The following is a 22933-nucleotide window of genomic DNA, read 5'->3' as shown; positions in this document are numbered from 1 at the left end:
TTTCTGGTGAATAACATATCTAATATAGAAAGTACCCAGACCAATAAAAACATTAATACTCATAAATATGCGAGGAATCGAACCCACGACCATTGGAAGTAAGGCAGTATGCTAAACTATTTGACCACCGAGGTCGTCAAATAAGTTTGCATGGTGTTCAATGCACGTACCTAACTTTAAGCCGAATCTAGGCGGCTATGGCTACCAAAAAATGGACGAGTCTTTCTAATCTACCATATATTATATTATTTATCTTGCTATCATTTATGTCGTTTGCCCCTCCGGTTTACGTGACATTTTTCTGCAACACAGTATGTGGAGAGAATACTCTAACGCACTTCTATTCGCTTAGAAAAAAATACACTAGTTACGCTAAGACGGATATCCTGAATCCACCATCCGATTGAAGAAGGCAAGAAATTTATATGTAATAACAATTAATAATGCTGTAAAGTTAACTAAACAAAAAGATGGATTGCGCTTGTGAAGTTTAGAGAAACACAATATAATAATGACATAATTAAAATAAAATAAACACCCGTAAAACTGATTTTCCATCTTTTGAATTATAAATGATTCTACTAAATATGAAGTTCTAAAGTATTTATACTATATATATATATATATATATATATATATATACTGAAGTGTTCGGTACCTACTTTAATCATGATTATTGCACTTATTTACTACCACAGAATTATAATACAGACATGGTTAGCCATAACAGCTCGTCTAAAAAGCAGCGCTGCCTTATAATGGCCCTGTTTATTCTCTCACTTGTGGCATTTGTGTTTGTATCCACACACAATAGCTCGTATATGAATTGTACGAGACCAGTGCATTCATTACTGAAGTCGGTGCAGAGACAATGTGCATTATGTGATCTTCATAGAAACGACATGAAACCATCGTGAAACAGGATCCTTGCAAAGCCGCTAATGCGATGCGTGCACAGCGCATGCGTGCCTACAGTTCTGAACAAAAGTGACAATAAATTAAATATTCAAAGTTGCAAATAAGTGAGTACTTACTTTAAAATATATGCATGGTTCACATATAATCTAATTAGTATAACAACATTATTAGAACATAGACAATAAACACAGCGCCATCTAGTCCCACGGTAAGCAGAGCTTGTGTTACAGGTACCTACTAGAGAACTCATATAAATACTTAGATATTTTTTTTGTAAATACATACATAATATACATAGAAAACACAAACACAACAATTCTAGTATGATTGATTGTAACAATCATACTCATGAATACAAATGTTTGCACCACGTGAGGAATTGAACCCGCGATCATCGGATACAAAGCGGTGCGGCCATCAGTATAGTTACAATTATGGTGTATTTTAATTAATAATAAATATTTTTATCCTAACTGCAATGGCATACCCATTTGCTGTTGTGCCAAAAAGGTTGCCAAAATGGTTCTGCTTCTAAAAAGCTGGCAGCTTCTAAGAATTTTATCCCTTAAAAAATTACAATATACAAAAAAATACTATCGAGAAGGTCTTTGGAAATGATTTTATCAGTCAACTAGTAATCCCGTGCAACGTCGGCTACGTCACATTGTATCTGTTTAAGCTTCTATCAATGTGTACTAGTCACCACTACTACCAATCGCGTCCCACCTAGATGTAGGTAGTTTCTTTAATAGATTTAATAAGATTGTCATTATGAAGGCACCGATAGTACCTCCACGTGAATAAATAAATGAAACGTGATCAGAGGAACTCAATAGTGTGAGTGATTGGAAAATCAACAATTAACGAGGTACGTAATCGGACTGACTTGTTTGCCGTCAATTATACCTTACCGTATAAGAAAGAGACAAAATAGATTTAATGTCAGCCAGCGGGCTGACATTAAATCTATTTTGTGTAGGTATCTGTGGTTTGGGTTTTACAACAAATCAATAGATACTAATTCAATATTATATTATTATTATTTTGGAGGTAAAAGTTAAATTAATATTATTAGCATATCAGGGACGAAGAAGGGGAAGAGAGACAAAAAGATATGATTAGGTTTTTACAAATGTAGGTATGTAAGTAAGGTAGGTAATATCTGTACATATGGAAGAACAAGAATCTAAGAAGAAAGTATGTATAACAGACATAGCTCTAATTTTTAGCATTATTACTTTAGTATATTATATAATCTTAAATTAATGGATTTATTGTATGCAATGATGGAATAGTAATCCCGCCTGTGCTAATATGTTGTATGCGCTAACGGATCAAATGAAGGACGAGAGAAGTACATATTTCATACAATATACTATTATTAGTAATGTAATTGCTACTCCTATTTCTAATTAGGAAGTCCTAAAACAGGGCACTTCTTATAAGTAAGTGTATGTGACAGATCTCTCTTAATTCTTTTTAAACCAACAAATGTCTCAAATATTTGACACAATATAAAACATTAAATTACAATAATATGTAGTCATAAAAATAGACGTGACTTATAATGAAACGACAACAATTTTGAGTGAAACACGTAAAGTGCTATATGACATAAAAACCAGTTAACACAATGTTGTTTCCGACTTATAAGATTCTGTACTACTGAGATTGCCTCCGCGTCTATAGGGAAGGGCATTAGATTGGCGTTGAGTCAGCTTTGTGCCCCAAATTCCAAACCACACCATCTATTCCATCAGCAAACGATAACAAACCCACAGATGGAGACCATAGAGACTAATTTAAAACGAAGCAATAAATCTAAAGAGCCGTTGTTTCATGTTTCTCCTCGATCTATAATGTCTAGCAGATGCATCCTATAGATGTTACAACCAGTCTTCCGAATAAATAAAGTTGCTATGGAAACGTAATTTATTACCAAAACTAATATTAAATTCCTTATCTGTTTTTAACAAACCGCATACAATTGTTTCAACATTTAATAAATAAAATTATATAGTTACAGTAACAAAAACAGTTGGCATGCAGTAGGCTAATTAAAAAATGCACTTTAAAGGCGCCTGCACAATAGAACTCTTATTGATGGATTGGAAGTGACCTTCAGATCCAGGCCTGAGAATGGGAATGTGTAGAAGTATTTTCTAAGAATCGTGCTACATGCGTGCAACGCACATTTTTTATTACAACATTTCGTTGTTGCTATGATAAAGTATAATGATTTTGATACTTATATTTATTAAAAAAAATATCATCAACATACCTAGTTATAAATAAATATTGACTATGAATCTGTGCCGATAATATCCATTTTCTTTATAATAAAATAAATTGGTATGGTTTATGGACAGTATATATATATATATATATATATATATATATATATACTTAATTACTTCTTACTAAAAAGATTCGTAAAATATTATTATAAATACGATTTTTTTTCAAATATAGTAGATATATAATAAACATAACAGTTATTATCTACAAATTTTGCATTTTCTTATATCTATCATATGAAGGAAAAGTCAATGTAAATGGTATAAAAACGATTACAAAAAGGAAGACGCAAAATAGCTAAATTTCTTCACAATATAGAGATGCATTGTGCAATGAAAGTATAGTATTATTGAAATTTTAATTATTAACAAATAAATAAAAGAACATAATATCAAATATAGTAGAGCATGCTATAAATTCCAACGCCTTCTTAGCGCCAGTCTACCTGTGGTGTAAAAAAAGTATTCTGGCTGCGGGCCGTGGCGGCTCTTTTGAGATAAGGCTGTACCTTTCTTGGAATTTCGAAATCTCGTCGAGATGGCTCCGCGCCCAACTCGCAGCTTCATGGAATGGAATGTAACGGATTTGGGTAGGAAAAAATAGTGCTTTGTGTACGCAACGCTCGCTATACGATTGTGACACGTTTTCGTTACATTTTCCAATTTAATCATTAGTTAACTATTTCGTTTTTTCTTACAAATTAGATTGCATTGTATATTTGAGGATAAATTGTCGCTTTGTATGAATTTGACTAACAGGCTACATTTAATTAAAAAATGCCATTGGATTAATCAACTCGGTTTTATTGTAAAAGTAATAAACATGCACTATAGGAATTAGATGATATCATCATCATAAATTATTAATTGTATAATTATAATTATCGATAATAATATTTATGTGTAGTTAAATAATATAATTATATCTAAAGAATTACTTTACAAATAATTAATATCTCTCCGTTTCACGTTACTACCTAACAAGGGTATTTCGTATCTTTTTTACATTGGGTTTAACACTTGCATGTCGATCATTTTCACTGTTATTTTTATTAATGGATTAATATAGAATGGTTTACTCGCCTGCACAGATGATGTATGCTGGCGGGGACAAGTGGTATATAAAATAGAATGAATATGTAGTCAGGTCATTCACTCAGTCAGTTAGTCCATTGAGACGAATTCACTAGGAATTACCCCCGATGGTATTTAGGAAGAAATTTATAAATTTCCTACTACAATCCCAAAAATGTAGCCACTAATTATCATGAATACCTATCTCGTTTATCAATAGGTCATTGCACTGCGTAGAATTCGATTTCAGACGGTTACAATACCTGTTTTATATAGCATAAACGTAAATACAGCTTTTACAATTTTGTTAAACATTCCTTATTTAATATTATACAGTACATTATATGCAAGTGATCTCGTCGCGCCATACTTACAAGCGAGGAGTTCTGGGAAAAGCAGGCCGCATACCAAGCCATGCCGGACGGTCGCGCTGCCACCACTAGGGTTGCCAACCTTAAATTTTTAGACAAATACAAAATCTGACACATCATTATAATGTTAATGACGTCGGGGGATGGTAGAGGATGAGCCAATAAGTGTTGTTTGTAAAAGGGACACTCAAACAGTACCGTTATTAAAATAACAGTAAAAATGTTATAATAAATGTATTATCCGCAGGTCAAAATCGTTTACAAAAAGGTGAAGATATCCTTAAAATCATTTACACAAAGTTGAAGATATCCACGTATCACACAGGATACCAAAAATGTACTTTGTAAGAGGATCCTTAAACGGTTGGCAACCCTGAAAAACGACGTGGCCCGGCGGCTCGAACAACCATTGGACCGACTGCCTGTGTGCACAAAGATTATAACTGTATACAATGCCGGCACAGACTCCACCGTAAATATTTTAAACTAACTGCCCAACCTGGTTTCACACCGGTGTAGGTACTACTAGTGTAGATATATCTTGCAAGATTTTTATACACAAATTCAAAATTTATGTAACATAAAAAATTTTGGTATACCTATTCATTTTAATATTCGAGAAAATTTATTAGGTATGGTAAAAAGTTAAACTTAATTTAAATTAATGCAATATCTTGTCTTTTGAATGTTAAAACAAATTGATATATACACAACTATACAATTATGTAGATATATATAATAATCTACTTAACAAAATGTAACCTACATCATAAAAGCCTTGCAACTGCAATTTAAAAAATCCTTTAATTTCTATCTACTAATACTCTGTACCCACTGCAGCCATTCTCATTTCGATTCTGTGACATTCTTGACTCACGACGCGGAGCTTGCAGGCACAATTCCTCGTCGAGCAGGGTTCATTCATTAAAATATGCGTTTATTACTTAGGTTACTGCGTCTACTGCAGCCGAACTATGTATACGTTTAGATATCGATTCATGTCATTTCGTAACTGACAAAATCTATGAGTTATTAAAGTAGTGACGAATTAGGTACTTATAATTATTACATACCAGGAGATTTTTAATAGAAATGAAATTCGATGGTAAATAAAATATTTTTTCTTATATCTTATATTTACCATACTCTTCCGAAACGGTTTGACCGATTTTTATGAAATTTTATATGCATATTCAGTAGGTCGGAGAATCTGTTACTATCTATTTTTCATACCCCTAAGTGATAAGGGTTATCCACTCCTATTATTGTTATATAGTCAACCGTCCTCCATCTTAAATTTTATTAATATCCTAATATTTAAAAAAAATGAAATGAAGATAATCTGTCTTTAACATTGACACGAGAATGTATAGCGGCTATGATCGTTGTAGGTAACAGCTAGTTTACGATATAATCTAAATATTATTTGGTGGTGATAATTTTCTTCCATTACTATCTAGTAATATAATGCCCATCCCCGGCGAGTTAAGAGAAATCACGGGCGAAGGATTACATAGCGAGGAGGACCCTAGTGCTGTTCATGTATATAAACAACAACAGTGGGCAACGCTATAAAGTCACTGATATTAATAATCAGGTAGATGCAGCTTTTATTTTTTTTAATTTAAGAAGACAAAATTTTGATGTGAAGTAACAATGGGGTTTTTGGTGAAGACGACAGCTGTGAAGCACGTGGGGCCGGCAGATGCGAACCACCCGCGCACGAGCAAGCTGCGCCCGCGCACGCCACACCTGCCTTGCATTTTTTTCACTAATCTAACAATAAGTACAATAATTTGGTATCAGCATCTGCTTCTAAATTACATATAAAATATACCGTATACATAGCAGGTTGAAAATAAAAATAAATGATACTAATGGCAAACGCTGTTTTGCCAAATTAGTTCTGGATAGGGTCACTACATTTTTAGGTCTTATCACGTAAAAAATTGCCTACGGATTATCCTCAGACCTACCAAAGTGTTCATAAAAATAAGTTAAGCTATCGGTTTTTGAGAAGTTCGATAACAAAATATAATGTTAATGATAAAGAACACGTGATTTTTATATAATAGACATTAAAGCTGACGTTTTATTGGTTGAACGCTTAGTGCGTAGCTTCGTCTCAGGAACTATTAGTACAAATTAAAAAATATTTTATATATGCCGTTCATCGAGGAAGTTTTTTAAAACATCACACTACGACTATAATGGGAGCGTAGATACAATGAAAAATATTTTGTTATTGGTCTTTTAATAAAAACAGAGTTTGATATTTTGTGCAGCAGTTAGAGTACAAAATGTTAGTCCTGTTTACCATTAGGTACTATAGTACTAGCGTGCATGCGTAAGCGGACATAAAATATCTTGGGTACAAATTATGTTTTGAAAATGTTTGGTATTTTGACAGCTTCTTTACTATTTTATTATGTGTGTTCAGTATATGTATATGAATGTGCTATACGCTTATCTGCCAACTGTTATTTTGGTATCTATTTATATAGGTAAAATACGCAATGACTATCATCTTAGTACTTATAGTGAAGAATGAGAAAATGGATTTCATTTTATATTAAAGACAGGCAATATCTGCACATGGACATATAGGTATGGCAAATTAACACAAGACAACCTAAAATAATAATTTTTAGATTTTATTTCTGTTTGTCTGTGCAGTTTACTCCAATCAAACAAAAACGTTATACAGATGAAGTCGCGGGTTCAACATAAGAAAACATCTCCTAGTTATTATGTTCGACTAGTTTGTTTGTTTTGTTAAGAACCTTTATAACGTCATTTATATAATTACTGTTATCACAGACAAGGCAATACTTAGCAAATCTACTTTTTGGTAGATGTAGGTAATTGAAATCCAACGAAAGAGGAGGTAAGCCTATCACTATCACTCATATTAAATTTCTGTCGGATTTCTAACTATAAGGCCATAACTATAATTGTTACCACTAGTGTATATTCGACATAATATAAATAACTGTAGGTAATCTAATATTTATAAAATATATAATACTTATGTATGTAGTTCTAATCTTCTAATCTATATATAGACACTATTCTACATTTATATACTTCTTTAATTACTACGTATATTAACGACATATCGCCAGTATGATATCATATAGCCTTAGAGCTAGCACGTTACGATGTTAAGGTTTATTATTAAAGAAAATTAGTTGTGCATATTGTGGCGTCTTTATTTAAATGAGATTTGTATTACGTGAAAATCCTTTATTGATCCGTTCGCTTCGAGGGTTGGATGAGCACATACTACCGTACTCCTACGAAAGATCTCTTACAAGAAAAATAATTAATATTAGGTACATCAGTTCCAACCGTAGCCAAACTTTCCCAGCCAGCCAAGAATTTACGACAGGTAGGTACCTAAACTGCTCCAGTAAACGACACACGATACTACATTAAGGGGGAAAGGAATGGGTAGTAATAAGGATGAGATCAAGGACCTGACATTGCTAGCAACGTTGTTTTGTTGCTAGCAATGTCAGGTCGACCTCCACGCAGTTTCTCCTGGAAACTATCGTGGTTAAGGCTGTTTTCTCTGGACTGCTCTCCATCGATTCATCATGAACTAACCACAATGCATTAACTAAACTGACTACATGCTCATTCTATCATCATTCACTGGTGTACTGCTAGCGTATATCTACCATTGTGAGGCCGTAGTGAAGACCAGTTCATCATTCTACCTTCCGTGACCACCACCGTCTTTTGCGTGGGTATAATCCACGCAAAAGGCAAAAAAGAAAGAGACACTAATCATAGGTAAAATCAGATGGAAGCGAGCACACTATGTGAAATCACCCCCGAATTTGCGAAGTTTGCGCTATATGAAGCGATCCAGTGCTCCCCATCATTGCTCCGAATATACTGGTCCTGGTGTTAATATGATGTTTAAGCTGTTTAACGACAGATACAAAAATGTTTACAAAGATATAATCTGAATACAGTTTTGATAAAAAAATATTAGATATATAATCGCTGATTAAACGTATCCATAAAATAGATTATATCGTGACCAACCATGACCTTAGCTAATTATAGGTATATATTGGCATTGCTTGATTATTTACAAAAAAAAGTAGTATAAACTATTTCCAATTTTAACCGACACCTAATTGCTTGAAACAATTTACTTAGCTTGGTGTTGAAAATTGGCAATTTTTAAAATGGAAGAAAAAGCTGAATACATTTATTTTTTTTTGTATTTAAATACAATTTATTTTAGGTTGTAATACCTACTGGTAATTAATACAATATCCACCTGATGGATGGTACATTAAGTTATTCTTATATAATTAATTAGAAATATCAAATCGAGATTAATAGCACATTCCAAACCTCTTTTTATGTGGTAACGAAAAACTGATATAATATATATATATACAGTTGTATTACAGTTGATGAAAAATTGGTATCTTGATATACAAAGATTAGGTACTTTAAAAGTAGTATACGACTAGGTATACGACAGTTCTTTTATCATTTCAATTTACTCAACACTGATAAATAAAAGTGTATGTACAGTACCTAAAAGAATAACATAGGTGTCAGGTTTAGTTCGTTTTGTGTTCCAGCAAGTCTGCACCAGTATCAGAACCATAAATAGGTATGTGACGTATATAGTTTTTCTTCCAAATTTTGTGCAAATTACAATCACAATCCAAGTTTTTGGAGTAAAATCAGCTCGTAATTATTGGCTGTTCCTATTTCCCGTTAAAACATGACGACGGACGGAGGACGGCTGCGCTAAAATTTGATTATATTGACCTTTTGTTTTAGGCTTCTCAATTAAGTTCTAAATTAATCTGTAATAATTAATTGTTAATTGTAATAGTTTTTTATATAAAGATTGTTGTTTTATATAAAAATTGAATTTTAATACAGTTTAAAAAATACCTCATCAACGCATTTTAATATTACTGTCCCCTTAAACTTACAAGACATTTATTTCCCTCGCATAAAACAACATAAAAAATATAGTACTAACTTTAACAACCGTCCGTCAGCGACGGTGTTGCCAGTAAAATGAAAAAGCTACAGTATGAAATTAATTCTCAGTTACCAGAGACTTGATTAACGAAAATGGTAAAAATGTTTACTTTGAATCAAATATGTTTTTGTATAAGCCAGAACTTTGGTATATAATAATAAACTAAAATTTTAGCTTATACAAAAACAACGACTTGTTAATATTTGCTATTGATAACCATGCAAATCAACATATAACGGCAACAGTCAAATGAAAAGATAAATTAAAAGAATGGTACTGAGAGTATTATTAAATTACGGAAAGATAATTAATAGATTTTAACACATGTTAAATATTAATAAAAAGTAATTATTTATTCTATATTAAATAATAAAATTTACGATAATTTATAAAAATTAATAGTTATATTTGTGCGCTCTTAGGAGGAACACTGTCCTCCTAAGAGCGCCGTAGATACCTAAATTAATATGCGTATTTTTTAAAATAAGTAATTAAATTTAGGTATGCTATGCATAAGAATAAGCGTCTTTCTCGTTACACAATGCATCAAAGATGATGCATTGTGTAACGAGAAAGACGCTATGAAAAAATGCTTTATTAAGCAATAATTTATAATTATAGTTGTGTATGTATTATGTATGTTTATTAGTTATTATATGAAGAGTGGTGACATTAATATTAATTTTATTTATGAATTAAAAAACATATATGCTAAGTATAACTGCTCGGATCATGTCATGTTAAAAATAAAGTTTGGAGAGACATTAAAAACATCGTAAATATAAATAAGACCGATACAAATCATAACATTGAATTGCTAAACATGAGAAACTCACCTGAATCATCAATTAACCACAAAAATAAATATTTTGCCGAAATAGAGAAAATATTGACATTTTTTTTGGCTTAGTCGCCGTGTAAATAAACTAAAACTTTTGTGTTATGAATCACGTGCAACTCTCTACATTTCTACTTCTCGACATAGACTCAGACCAGACTACGTATTCAGTTCAGATAAAATAGTTACAACACTTATGAATTTTTATCTGATAGTGCCCTTGGATGGGACAATATACCAATTTAATATTTAAAAAAGGAAAGATATAGGGTTATCCCAGTCATTAGTGATCTCGCACCTACCTATGTTTCAACTCAGATATTTTCTCTTGTTATCTAAACGTAAATATCTTATTATATAGAAAACCACTATTACATTTATGTAGGCAAGGGTGGTAATAGAGACGATATTAATAATACCGGATTTTGTCAGAACAACAGTACGGCTTTAGAAAGGGAAAATGTACTGAAGATGCTATACTTGCTTTAACTTGATTGATTGCTGAAAAAATAGATCAGAAAAATAAATGTCTAAGTTTGGACCTTAAAAAAGACCTCTTATAGATAAATCTAAATCCACTCTAGTCCCGTTTCCACCCTGGTCATACCACGACTGACTTTATCATCAACATCAGCGACAATATTCGACTTGGCATGGACAAATTGCAACTGACAGTGTTAACGCTATTTATTAGATTTTAGATTAATGTCTACAATTTACTCAGTATGTAAAATTAAATTCTTTTAACACTTCACACGTTTCACAATTATCTATATCGGCGCTACAGCGTATTCGTATCCAAGATATCTATTTATTCTAGTGCTCAACGACCGCGGGTGTACCTCAGAGCGTTGGAATTTTGTCTGAGCTTCTCTTTGCGGTATTTATCAATTCTATCGTACTTCATCTTCGTTCATGCACCACCATTTCTATGCAGATGATTTATTCTCAAGCTACTCTGTCTAATTTCACTGAAGCTATTCGCGATATTAATCATTATCTCATCTATATCTCTGATTGGCATAAAGCTTATGGCCTTAATCCAAAGATAACACAATGTATCATTATTGGAAGCCCATATTCCATGTCTAAATTAAATAGAACAAGTCTCCCGCCTATCAATTTTAATAGCCATGGCATAGAATACACTGTTCAAGTAAAAAACCTCGGTCTTCAATTCGACGAAACACTACAAGTAAACTTCCTGCCAATAGATATTTAGCTCGTACTTTTGTGCTTACTCTCAATTCTAGATTATGCAGATCCTCCTATGTGAATCTTACTGAACAACAATTAAATAAACTTGAGCGACTCAAAAATATTGGTATATTTGGTCTTCTTAAATATGACCATCTATCCCAATTTCGCAAACAACTCAAATGGGGAATCCATTTGAGTTGTTTGCGAAATTGGGATTTGGCATTTGTCTTTGCAGGAACTGTCATATATCATTCTTTACCCTCCTTTATACTAATCTTTTCGACCCTCTTAATACTAAATACTTAAAAAAGAATTTCCAATCGGTCTTCAATTCGACGAAACACTACAATGGTCAAATTTGGCAATTAAGTCGAAAAATGTTTGAGTCTATCGGAAGCCTCAATAATTGCAAAACTTCCTGCCAATAGATATTTAGCTCGTACTTTTGTGCTTACTCTCAATTCTAGATTATGCAGATCCTCCTATGTGAATCTTACTGAACAACAATTAAATTTGCGATCTTCTTGTTGATAGTCCTATAAGTAATAAAATTAGAACTTGAGCGACTTGCCGTCAGACCATTGTGGACAAATAGTAACATTCGCATGTAATGAAAAAAACGAGATTATGTATAAGTTCAAAAATATTGGTGTATTTGGTCTTCTTAAATATGACCATATATCATATCGTTTTTTCAATATAATAAAAAATCATTTTGATTTCGAAACTTAAACAACTCAAATGGGGAATCCATTTGAGTTGTTCCTATATTCTATGAATATGTCAAAAATTATTCAAAGAAAAGGCACTTTATTTAAAGAATAAAATTAAGTTTTCTAAAAATAAAATAAAAACTACCTGGATATAATAAATACAGAAACAGCATTTGTCTTTGCAGGAACTGTCATATATCATTCTTTACCCTCCTTTATACTAATCTTTTCGACCCTCTTAATACTAAATACTTAAAAAAGAATTTCCAATTCCATACCAAAATGCAGATTCTGAATTACGTAGCACAAGAAGCCTCTGTTTAACTTTCCCATTTCATGCATCTAAATGTTACACCGAGTCTTTCACTATACAAGCTATTTGGTTCTGGAATTTCTTGCCATTACCCATTTGATGAGCACAGTCACATGCTATATTTCAAAATTGACTAAAATCTCATTATCTCTCTGTGTAATTAACTCAATAAATATAGCATGCATAGTGTGCTCCTCTTACCTTCTCTCTCTATGTAAATAGATACTCAATAAACAATTATTAATATTATTATTCTTTATACATTTGCTAAATTTGCCAAATAAATTAATAAAATAATTGCCATCAGAGAATAAGGCTACTTATTCTCTGATAGCAATTTAATACTAATAAAGAACTATATGAAAGATCACAAATAGTAAAATTTGATCAGCACATCAGCTTGGAGTAATTCCTCAGGGCAAGGTCTGAAAAAATTGATTGTTGGTATTAGATAACTTCTATACATTTTTACGTCACTTATATTTTTTAATTTATAATACTATTTAAAAATTATTTTTTTTCTAAATCCTTTATTATTTTTATAACATGGATATATATTATTTTACATTATGGATTAAATATTTCTATCAGCTACCTAATCACATAACACAAGTTCGGCTTAATTTGGGACTAAATGGCTCTCTCTAATAGGCTTATTATTATTCATTTCAATCAAAATTATCGGTTGAGTCGAAAGAATTGATTTTTTTTCCACCGACCTATAGACCTGTAAGTATAGGTCCCCTTAACTTAAAAGTTTACAACACAACAGACATCATAAAATATTCGATATGTACCAATAAACGATTAAGATTGATTTTAAAATGAAGTTCTCTAAACTAATACAGTTAAAACAAAATGATAACTAATATTAGCTACAAATTGTAATCAATTTCGCTAGCCAAAACAGATTTTTTTTTTCTTGATTTCTTGTTAGTTACATTAAAATCGTTTAAAAATATAGTTTTTATTAAATGACAATCGATTTGTTCGATTAATATTTCAAAATTCTTTCAAATTGCAACAAATTTGCATATTGGATATATATCTACTTACGTATTATCTATTTTATTTTATCTTAAGATACGATTTAGTTACGAGTATAAATAATTGTATGGCACTGGCAACATTTATTGCTAGGCGTGTGTAATTTTAGGGCAGTTGCAGTTCCGGCGTTCTCGGTGTTCGTACGGTCTGTCTAACTGAATATGTTTGTTTGTTCTGTCCTCATGGATTTTTTGTGATTAAAACGATATATTTAAAGGGTGTTTGTGATTGTGAAGCATAAAGGACACAGTGAAAACTAGTTTGAGTTTAAAGAATTACCGTCAGGATGGGATCAGTTGGAGGTAATAAACGAATATTTTCCTCAACATATGGTTCAATATGGTTAACACAAAACGAGGACAAGTTATTATTTACTTAATTCCTTATCAGTTAATGTTGTTTATTCACTTTATTGCCACGACTTGGGTAGATGGTAATTGTTTGCAAAGATTATAAAATGTCTGCTTGTCATAGCCCTATTTTTCTTTTACTAGCTATGTCCTCTCTGTCAAAAATAATAGGTATCGATTTATCATCGAGTACGTCACAATAGTCTGGTTATATATACTTAGGGTATGATTAATACAGTAAAAGGAACAAATAACATACATTTAATGATTTTAATGAAAAAACAAAAACAAAGACAATCCAATACTATTCTCATTTTTCATCAAACTTCTAGCTCTGTTTTAAAATACGATATAAATTATTGAAGCAAATTTCAATACAAAAGTAGATGCATTATAATCTGTTTATTATAACTCAGCTTATATTAACCAACTGTTTAATACTATAAAATAACTGCCTGCTAAGTTCAGTTTGATGCTTGATTAAGATCAATAATAAGTTCCTTATTATATTTTATTTAAATATATATTGTTATTCCTCTTCTATTTAATTAATACTATTATAATAATCTGAAATTAAATTTAATGTTTTAAACATTTTATTGTAAATTTTGTTCGGTCCAAATAAATAGATTAATTGAGATAAAGAAAAACATATTGAATATTAAAAAATAATGTAATTTAATACTTGTAATAGGCATAGGTTGCACCGACAAAAGTGTGGCTCTTAAATTATGAATGAATGTACATAAATTGAGCAGAATGTTTCTTTTATTGATTGATTATATACTAATGTTATTTTTTTATTACATATTTCCTTATGATTGTTGTATAACTTGCACTATGATTACGTAGTTCTTAGACAATTTGACAATAGAATCAAATTATTCAACACATTATGATTTGTAAGACTGCAACATTCAACGCCATCTAGTAAAACACATGCACACTATATATCACTTTATTTTTATAGAACAAACATTAAACTAAATATTTAATTTTATTATATCAAAAGCATTTATATTTATTAATGAAATAAAATAAGTAAAATCTCTCTCTCTCTCTCACTCTAATAATTATATTAGTAATTGTAATTAAAATGTTTTAATTACAATTTTAAATAAATTAATAAAATCTTGTAACTTTTATAGGCTATACATAGTAAGCTAAAAAACTGTTAATATCTGGGTATTTTTATTTTATTCTTTTACAGAAATTATCTTAACTTGAGTTAACTACTAATGGAAAGAAGTACTTTTGGTTAGGGGGAAATTGTACATTATATTTTATTCCTAGTCATCTACTTTCTAAAAATAATAAAGGCATAGTTTCCAGACACCAGTATTTTCCATTGTTTGTTTGCCTTGTATATTTAAAATATATTTACTCATGTAGAAACCTAACTAATATATATACAATTATTACTACATATATTCATTATGCTCAGACCACTTGCTTAATGATGCCAGAGGCCTGTTTTTTATATTAGAAATGGCTGCTGTTGAATTTGACCTTGAATACCAACTAGCTAGCTAGCTACTTTAATGGGTACAATACCCATTGGGGCCTCTTGGCACTAGTATGACCTTGCTAATTTAGTACACCTAAAATGTTATTCCGTTTTAACACAAACTCACATATATTTTTAATATTATGTAGGAGTTCTAAATGTTATAAGTAAGTTAAATTTTATTTTTCTAATTAGATAATTAGGGTGGTATAGTTATATGTTTAATAAGTTAAAAGAAAACCAGTTTAGTACATGTATTGTCAAAGCATGTATGTAATTAGCAGTTTAGATATATTTTTATGGACCCATTCAAAGTTTGAATTACAATTTTCATACCTACATTAGTTAGGATCTAATTCTTATTGGAGGTTGAATCAATAAATTAGCAATTTAATGGTAATTTGTTTGGTTGAGATCTAAGCTTGTGTTTAAAAATTAAGTATTGTACTTGTATTGAACCAAAAGCTAGCCTGTTTATGTTATTTTATTACAATGATCTTGTATGTTACAGTTTAGAGCAGTTCAGTCTATACTATTTATATTTATTATAGTTAGTCATGTGATAGAAATAAAAAGAGAACATTTTAAAATGAAAAACATACCAAATTCAAGCAATACTTTGAAAATATATTTTAGCATTTCTTTTTTAATCTAATCTGTGGTTATTTAATCTGAGTTGTCTTACGCGATAAACGTTACAAACGTCAGATGCCACGTCATACATAAATTATAACCTACAAAACTTTAAATATTAATAGTAATAATTCTATTATATAGAAAAAAAGTCTTGCCAATCTTAATTTTGATTTTTCTTTACCTAAATCAGATTGTTATTCCCAAGGACAAAGTATTTTTTCAACTAATTTTAGACAATATAGGTGGTGACTTGACTACAAGTTGATGAGTCAGATAGGACTATGCGTAAATTATACATTTAAGTCCGATAGAAACCAATATTCTTACATACGTACTCTTTTTTTGGAATTATAGCAGTTTTTTCCTACCTAAGTAACACGCGTATGGAATATAGCCAGTCGGCGGCATAGGTATACTGTACAGACGAAGTAGGTGGTCGTACTTGTAGAATTTAAATGCGGTGAAATTGTTTCTAACGCAACTAAACATGATATGATGTGGAGTTAGAAACATTTTTTAAACTTTAATTTCTTTCCTAAAAACGTGGAACCGCCTTGTTTATCAATGGTTTACAAGATGTAGGTAGGTATGTCCGTATGTAATGAAGACGTAAAAAGGATTGTTTACTATTATCCATCCATATCCTCTTGGTATGAATACGACCCATCTGGCGGATGTTCGCTTCCGCTGAAATTCCCGGGCGTCTATACTTTAGTTTATTTTTTTATTCTTTTTCAGTTTTATGATAAAGCATGGTCGGTAAATAGATAGACTTTTGTTTACTTTGTAGAATCAAACACGAATTCATTCATGAACAATTTTAAACATGACCTTTTTCATTGAGAAAAGTTGTATTTTCACCCATTTCATATTTTGGTAAATAAAAATGTTTTAAGTGACCTAATAGATAGGTACCAGTGGATAGATATGGTCTAGCTAGCGCGTAGGCGCTACAAGCGAGGCATTGGAATTCGAAAGCCGATCGTCGACCACCCATAGCATGAGAACGTGGCCCCGTCCCCTTCCCCACGCTTGCTCTCGCATCTCGAGGCGCCGCCTCTCGCCACTCTGGTGCCTACAATGCTGAATTTCATTTTCTCTTTGCGGCGAACGCCGCATCGAGAACCTTGAACCATGATTTATTTTAAGAAACATTATCTGTAAACTGACACTTTGTAGCTGTATCCTTTTTTTTTCATATGTAGGTATGCAAAAACTAGGTTCGTAGGTAGGTAAATAAGTAAGTAATATGTACAAATAATTTATCATTATTCAAAGCTATGCCATATTATAATTATAAAATGTATCCTAATACTTCTATCAAGCATTGTTATAAAAAATATAATGTAAGTTCTGTCCGCATTCCTTACTACTTTTTTATTTGGCGTTAGACTTGCCCCGCACCGCACAGTGCTGCCACATTCCATAGGCCCTTTTTACGCTGTGTGGTCGCGGTTTCCGCTGAAACGGCAACGGCGTGTCTCAAATATGAATGAAATCCAGCCGGCCGTGCACAGTGCGGCAACGTTGCACTAGTCGCCCGCCTGATTGAGAACTACTCTCCCGCGTCGTCCCTCCGACCTCCTCTCACTCCTTAGATATTAAGAATACTTACTATGCGCGTTATATAGGCTCAGACTGTGTCGCGGTCGCGGTGGTCTATCTTTATTTTAATAAGATATAAATACTATCGTGTTAAATATTAAAATCTCAGTACAAATGTATGCATTTGAACATGACTGACATAACATGACATCTGTTACTATTCTGTATTTCATTATGTTTTCGAAATAGGTAGATGCAATATTGCATGAAAACTATTTGCGAATACAATTTTTGATTAATAAGTAAATAGAACATAATATCAAGGTGTCCACATCCCCACACAGCTGTGCCAAACTCGCACCCTCGTTGCTTTCTGAACCCTCTGTCTATGCCTCTATAGTACGCATGCGCAGTAGGGTTAGTTATTGTTATCGTTGCTAGAGGCAATACGACAACATTCGAGTACCAAACGATGGTCGTTTCAATTCGTTCACAATATCCAAAATTAAGAAATTAAATTAAACCTCATGTTTAAATTCAGTGAATCGTTTTGTTGCCCTGTGAATTTCAATTATGTGAATAAGTTGATGTGTATGGAATCTTCTAAAATGCCTATCCTAATGGACAGCAGACGGAATAATGGTAAATATCGATCGGTACATTCTACGCAGCCTGGCACCCAAATTGTTTGTTAGAGTACAGTCCGAATATTCATTAATATTTGTGAGATATAGAAATATGTGAATAGACTGTTCCAGTTATTACAATGTTAATTGATTTTAATATTAATAATATTGTAATAACAACATCATTAAAATGTAAAAAACAATGATCTCTTAGTAGACCATGACTTAGTGTAGTTTAAAATTATTTCTGTTTTATCAGGACACAATTAATTAACTACTAGCAAAACTCAATTTATAAAAATTTTGTATACGGTCGGATTGTGAAAAATTGATTGTGGGTCGCACTGAGTGCATGCGCACTGAATGCACCTAGAGCGGGGAAAGCGCGAGAGGCGGGGATGCTGGAATGGAATGTAATGACGCAGCCAACCGGGCCGGCTGCCCGAGGACTTGTTATATGGACTGTAGAATGAATACACGTCGCTATGTTTTCATATTTATTAAACATAGGCGTTCTCCTAGAACATACTTATACAATAAATTATGATAAAAATATAATTGATCTATAACCTATAACCTAGCTATAAACTTTAAACTAATTAGTAATGGGTGGGTAAGTAATGATTTCGACTGTTTCAGTTTTACAGGGTTAATTGTAATGGTTTTACAAATTAAATTACCGACTCAAAACACAGTGACAATATTCATAACTGTACATACACTGATGAAATAAAGTTCAAATTCATGAATCAAGTTTTGGCATGGTGTAACTTTTTAAAAACCAATATATCCGAAACATGTTATATTTACCTACCCATTATCAATTAATAAACGGATTAACAACGTGGTGCGGCGTCGAGTCTCCATGTGCAATTATTGGGGATCCCAAAGTACATATTATATACACACACAAAACAACATTTTTGAATTTTGATATTGCTTTGGCACTGCGCGCACTGTGCCTTACTGTATACTAATTTTGGATATTATCGAAAGAGGATAAAATCGAAATTGTATTTTAGATGGTGAACTACAATACAACTACAGTACAATTTATAATCTTCTCAATTTATATTTATTTTTAAATCTCCCGATTAATTTTTAAACTTATTAAATGTTTTTGTATTTGTCTACTGATCTTAACAGATGACCGCGCTGCTGCGTTAATAATTACCTAAACTAAATCAAATTTGTTTTATTTCTTGCAGTGCAAAACTTCCCGAATCTGGATTTGTCGGTTATCTACAAGTCTTCTCCGCAATCCACATCGCCACCATCACCAACGCTGTCCTCAGACTCTGCTATTAGCTCATCGTCCTCAGACTCTGCTATTAGCTCATCGTCCTCAGACTCTGCTGTTAGCTCACAATCTAATGACAACGATAACAGAAATAAATTTAACTGTTCCGAACAATCAAACCGATCAGATAATAAGCAAAAAGAAAGCCTCTATCTTCTGTCTTTACCAACATCTCCTAACACGCCGTCTACTGATAGAATTGACAACCGCGATCGGTTTAATTTTTGCACATCAGTGGATATGCAAAAAGAGGAAGAACGATTAAAATCTTTTGTTAATTGGCCTGTCCCATTTTTGTCTCCAGAGAAACTTGCACAATGTGGATTTTACTACAAGGGTCGTGGTGATGAAGTAATTTGTGCTTATTGTAATGTAGAGATAATGAGTTGGAGAGAGGGAGATGATCCTGTATTAGATCATAAGCGATGGTCACCACAATGTCCATTGCTACTCAAGAAATCCAACACAGATACTTTGTACAATCTTGTGCAACAACCACCTTGTATGGGTAATCTATGCTCTGGTTCGACTTCTACGAGTGGACGTGATGAATGTGGTACGAGAGCTCTGCCTACTAAACAAACGCCTGTTCATCCCCAATACCAAACATATCCGGCTCGTCTGCGTTCTTTTGATGATTGGCCACGCAGCATGCCTCAGAAACCGGAAGAATTAGCTGATGCTGGTTTCTATTACACTGGTACAGGCGACAAAACCAAGTGCTATTTCTGTGATGGTGGACTTAAGGATTGGGAGAAAGATGATGTACCATGGGAACAACATGCATTATGGTTCTCTCGCTGCTATTTTCTTAATACAGTTAAGGGGCGAGATTATGTACAAAGAGTTTTAAATGCGCCACAGAATAACGCATCGCAGGCGTCAGCACCAAGTAAACCAGAAACTGAGACATCACCAAGTAAACCAGAAATTGAGACAGCACCAAGTAAACCAGAAAAAATATCGGCAGCTACTACAAACACTACTAGTAATGAGACTGAAGATTCAAGTAAATTATGTAAAGTATGTTATGTGGATGAATGTAATGTAGTAATCATTCCATGTGGACACGTATGTGCCTGTGCAAAATGCGCATTATCAACTGACAAGTGCCCAATATGCCGCGTAACGATACAAAGCACAGTCCGGTTATATTTTTCGTGAAATGGCGTGGAACAGCATAGACACCGAATGCCTTGAAACTGCATTCACAAAAGGTGTACAAACAATGAAAGATCCTTCATCGATATATCACTTAATGATGAAGTGTATTTATGATTATTAGCGTCGCGGAAATTAATCCGTGCCCCACAACCGCTATCGCCTCTGTAGATTGTAATAGGTATTTTTCGCTAGTCTATTTTTATGGACCCCTTATTTTGGTTTGTATTCAATTTAATTATCTCACCACGATAAAATTTAAAATTGCGGAAAGTTATCATTTAAACCGCTCGACCACGGTCGGTGCATATATTTAGCCATCTTTTCGCACACTACAATACAAAATATTGACCTTACTAAGAATAATCATTCCACTTAGATTCAATCTTACTTTTTTCAAATGAAAGGCATAATGTCAATATGGTTTGTTGGGTCTAAACACGAATTATTTAATGGTTATTAAAGTATTAAGTTATTCAACGTTTCGACTAGGTTGCACTAGCCGTGTTTAAGGCTTCACTATGATGTCACTTTGGTGCGTGACAATAGTTTTAACTATCGTAGATAGATTATTCATAGTAACTTTGCGACTTACATCATTAACGGCACGTACACATATTGATTGATGTTACCGAACCTTGGCTAAGCTTTATCGTTGAATTTCACGCAGAAATATCCAGTGGTAAATATGTTTAGACGAGGTTCGGTTATATAGTGAGTATAGCGTGAGTTACAGTGAACAGTCCAGTAAAGGTTGTTGAACGAACTACTTTTCCTGTTTTCAAGAGTGACATCATAGCATGACATGAATACGGTTAGTGCAACCTAGTCGAAACGTGAAATGGGTTAAACACTTCAATTACGATTAAAAAATTCGTGTAGACACCCTTAAACTATATTACGTGAACTAAACGCGAAACAATAGAAGTAACATTTTATAGAAAACATTTGTATTTAATCAATGCATCTTAAAATATTATAAAAAAAACATGTTTTTATCACCATCCTTACACAGAATATTTTATAAAATAAATTTGTAATATAATAATTATTAGTTATTGATTATATTATTTATGATTTAATATTGTAATGTATGTAAAAATGTATAATAATAATATTGTAAATATCTTAATGGATATTTCAACATACAATCAATTACATTTAATTTAATAGAGAAGGCAGATTACCCTTAATTATTATTCTCATTTTATTAATTAATTAAGTTTTTGTATGCCCTGAACCTGGCTTTATCCGTGTTTAATTTTTTTCACATTATTAGGTCTATGTAAATATACATAAAAATATTATGACGGTAGATACATATTTGCAGATCGATATACAAGAATTAATATCTAAATTGGATGAGAATAAAGTAAAGTAGTAGCCTGCCTACCAAGTTAATTCAAATGAAAAATTATTGAGGTTGTAATTTTGATTGGTACTGCTTACAAAACAGTACTTGTAACTTGTACTATGCTACTTTATTTATTACTTACTTTATTATATATGTTTTTACTGTATAATATAAATATCTAACTTATAAAATTTGTTTTTGTAATAATTTGTATTTTATAGATAAAAGATACACATAGAATATTCAGAATGTTTACGTTCGATTTATAAATATTTCTGCCGATCTTGAAATAAAAAATTTGATTGACATATTAATACTTGATAACTAATTTTACTGTTCATTTCATGGAGTTTGGTCATATACGTAAAAGAATAGCCACAAGGCCAAAAGTATTTTAATTAAAAAGTTTACGGTTACATAAGTATTATTTACAAATTAATCTAATGATTTTTTTAAGATAATCAATTGGGGTGTAAGTGCCCGACCCTAACACCACTTGGGCAAAGTCAACCTCACCTGCCACTGGTGCACTCTGCTGAATAACGAACGGGGCTCTGGCGATCTAATCTGACTTATGATCTGAAATGATGTCATAATTAAATATTTTAGCATAATCATTTTTGATTATGCTGTTCGATCTGAGTACATCATTCAAAA

General features: G+C 32.1%; 1 protein-coding gene across 3 annotated transcripts; it reads left to right on the top strand.

The window, feature by feature from the left end:
- The first annotated feature begins 7808 nt into the window (after positions 1–7808).
- LOC131850919 (baculoviral IAP repeat-containing protein 3) lies at positions 7809–22450 on the top strand. Of its 3 annotated transcripts, none has more exons than XM_059201326.1 (2): positions 7809–8051; positions 19670–22450. In XM_059201326.1, exons 1-2 carry the CDS (start codon positions 7880–7882, stop codon positions 20923–20925), a joined length of 1428 nt encoding a protein of 475 aa, XP_059057309.1. In that variant the 5' UTR covers positions 7809–7879; the 3' UTR covers positions 20926–22450. The 3 variants fall into 3 exon arrangements, with proteins under 3 accessions (XP_059057309.1, XP_059057311.1, XP_059057310.1); XM_059201328.1 differs by lacking the exon at positions 7809–8051 and adding an exon at positions 13896–14099; XM_059201327.1 differs by lacking the exon at positions 7809–8051 and adding an exon at positions 17833–18477.
- Positions 22451–22933: the final 483 nt, after the last annotated feature.

This window comes from Achroia grisella, unplaced genomic scaffold (assembly GCF_030625045.1).
Source record: "Achroia grisella isolate CSIRO2021 unplaced genomic scaffold, CSIRO_AGI_Agris_v1 utg780, whole genome shotgun sequence".
NCBI lineage: Eukaryota > Metazoa > Arthropoda > Insecta > Lepidoptera > Pyralidae > Achroia > Achroia grisella.
This window is presented reverse-complemented; position numbering and strand designations above follow the sequence as displayed.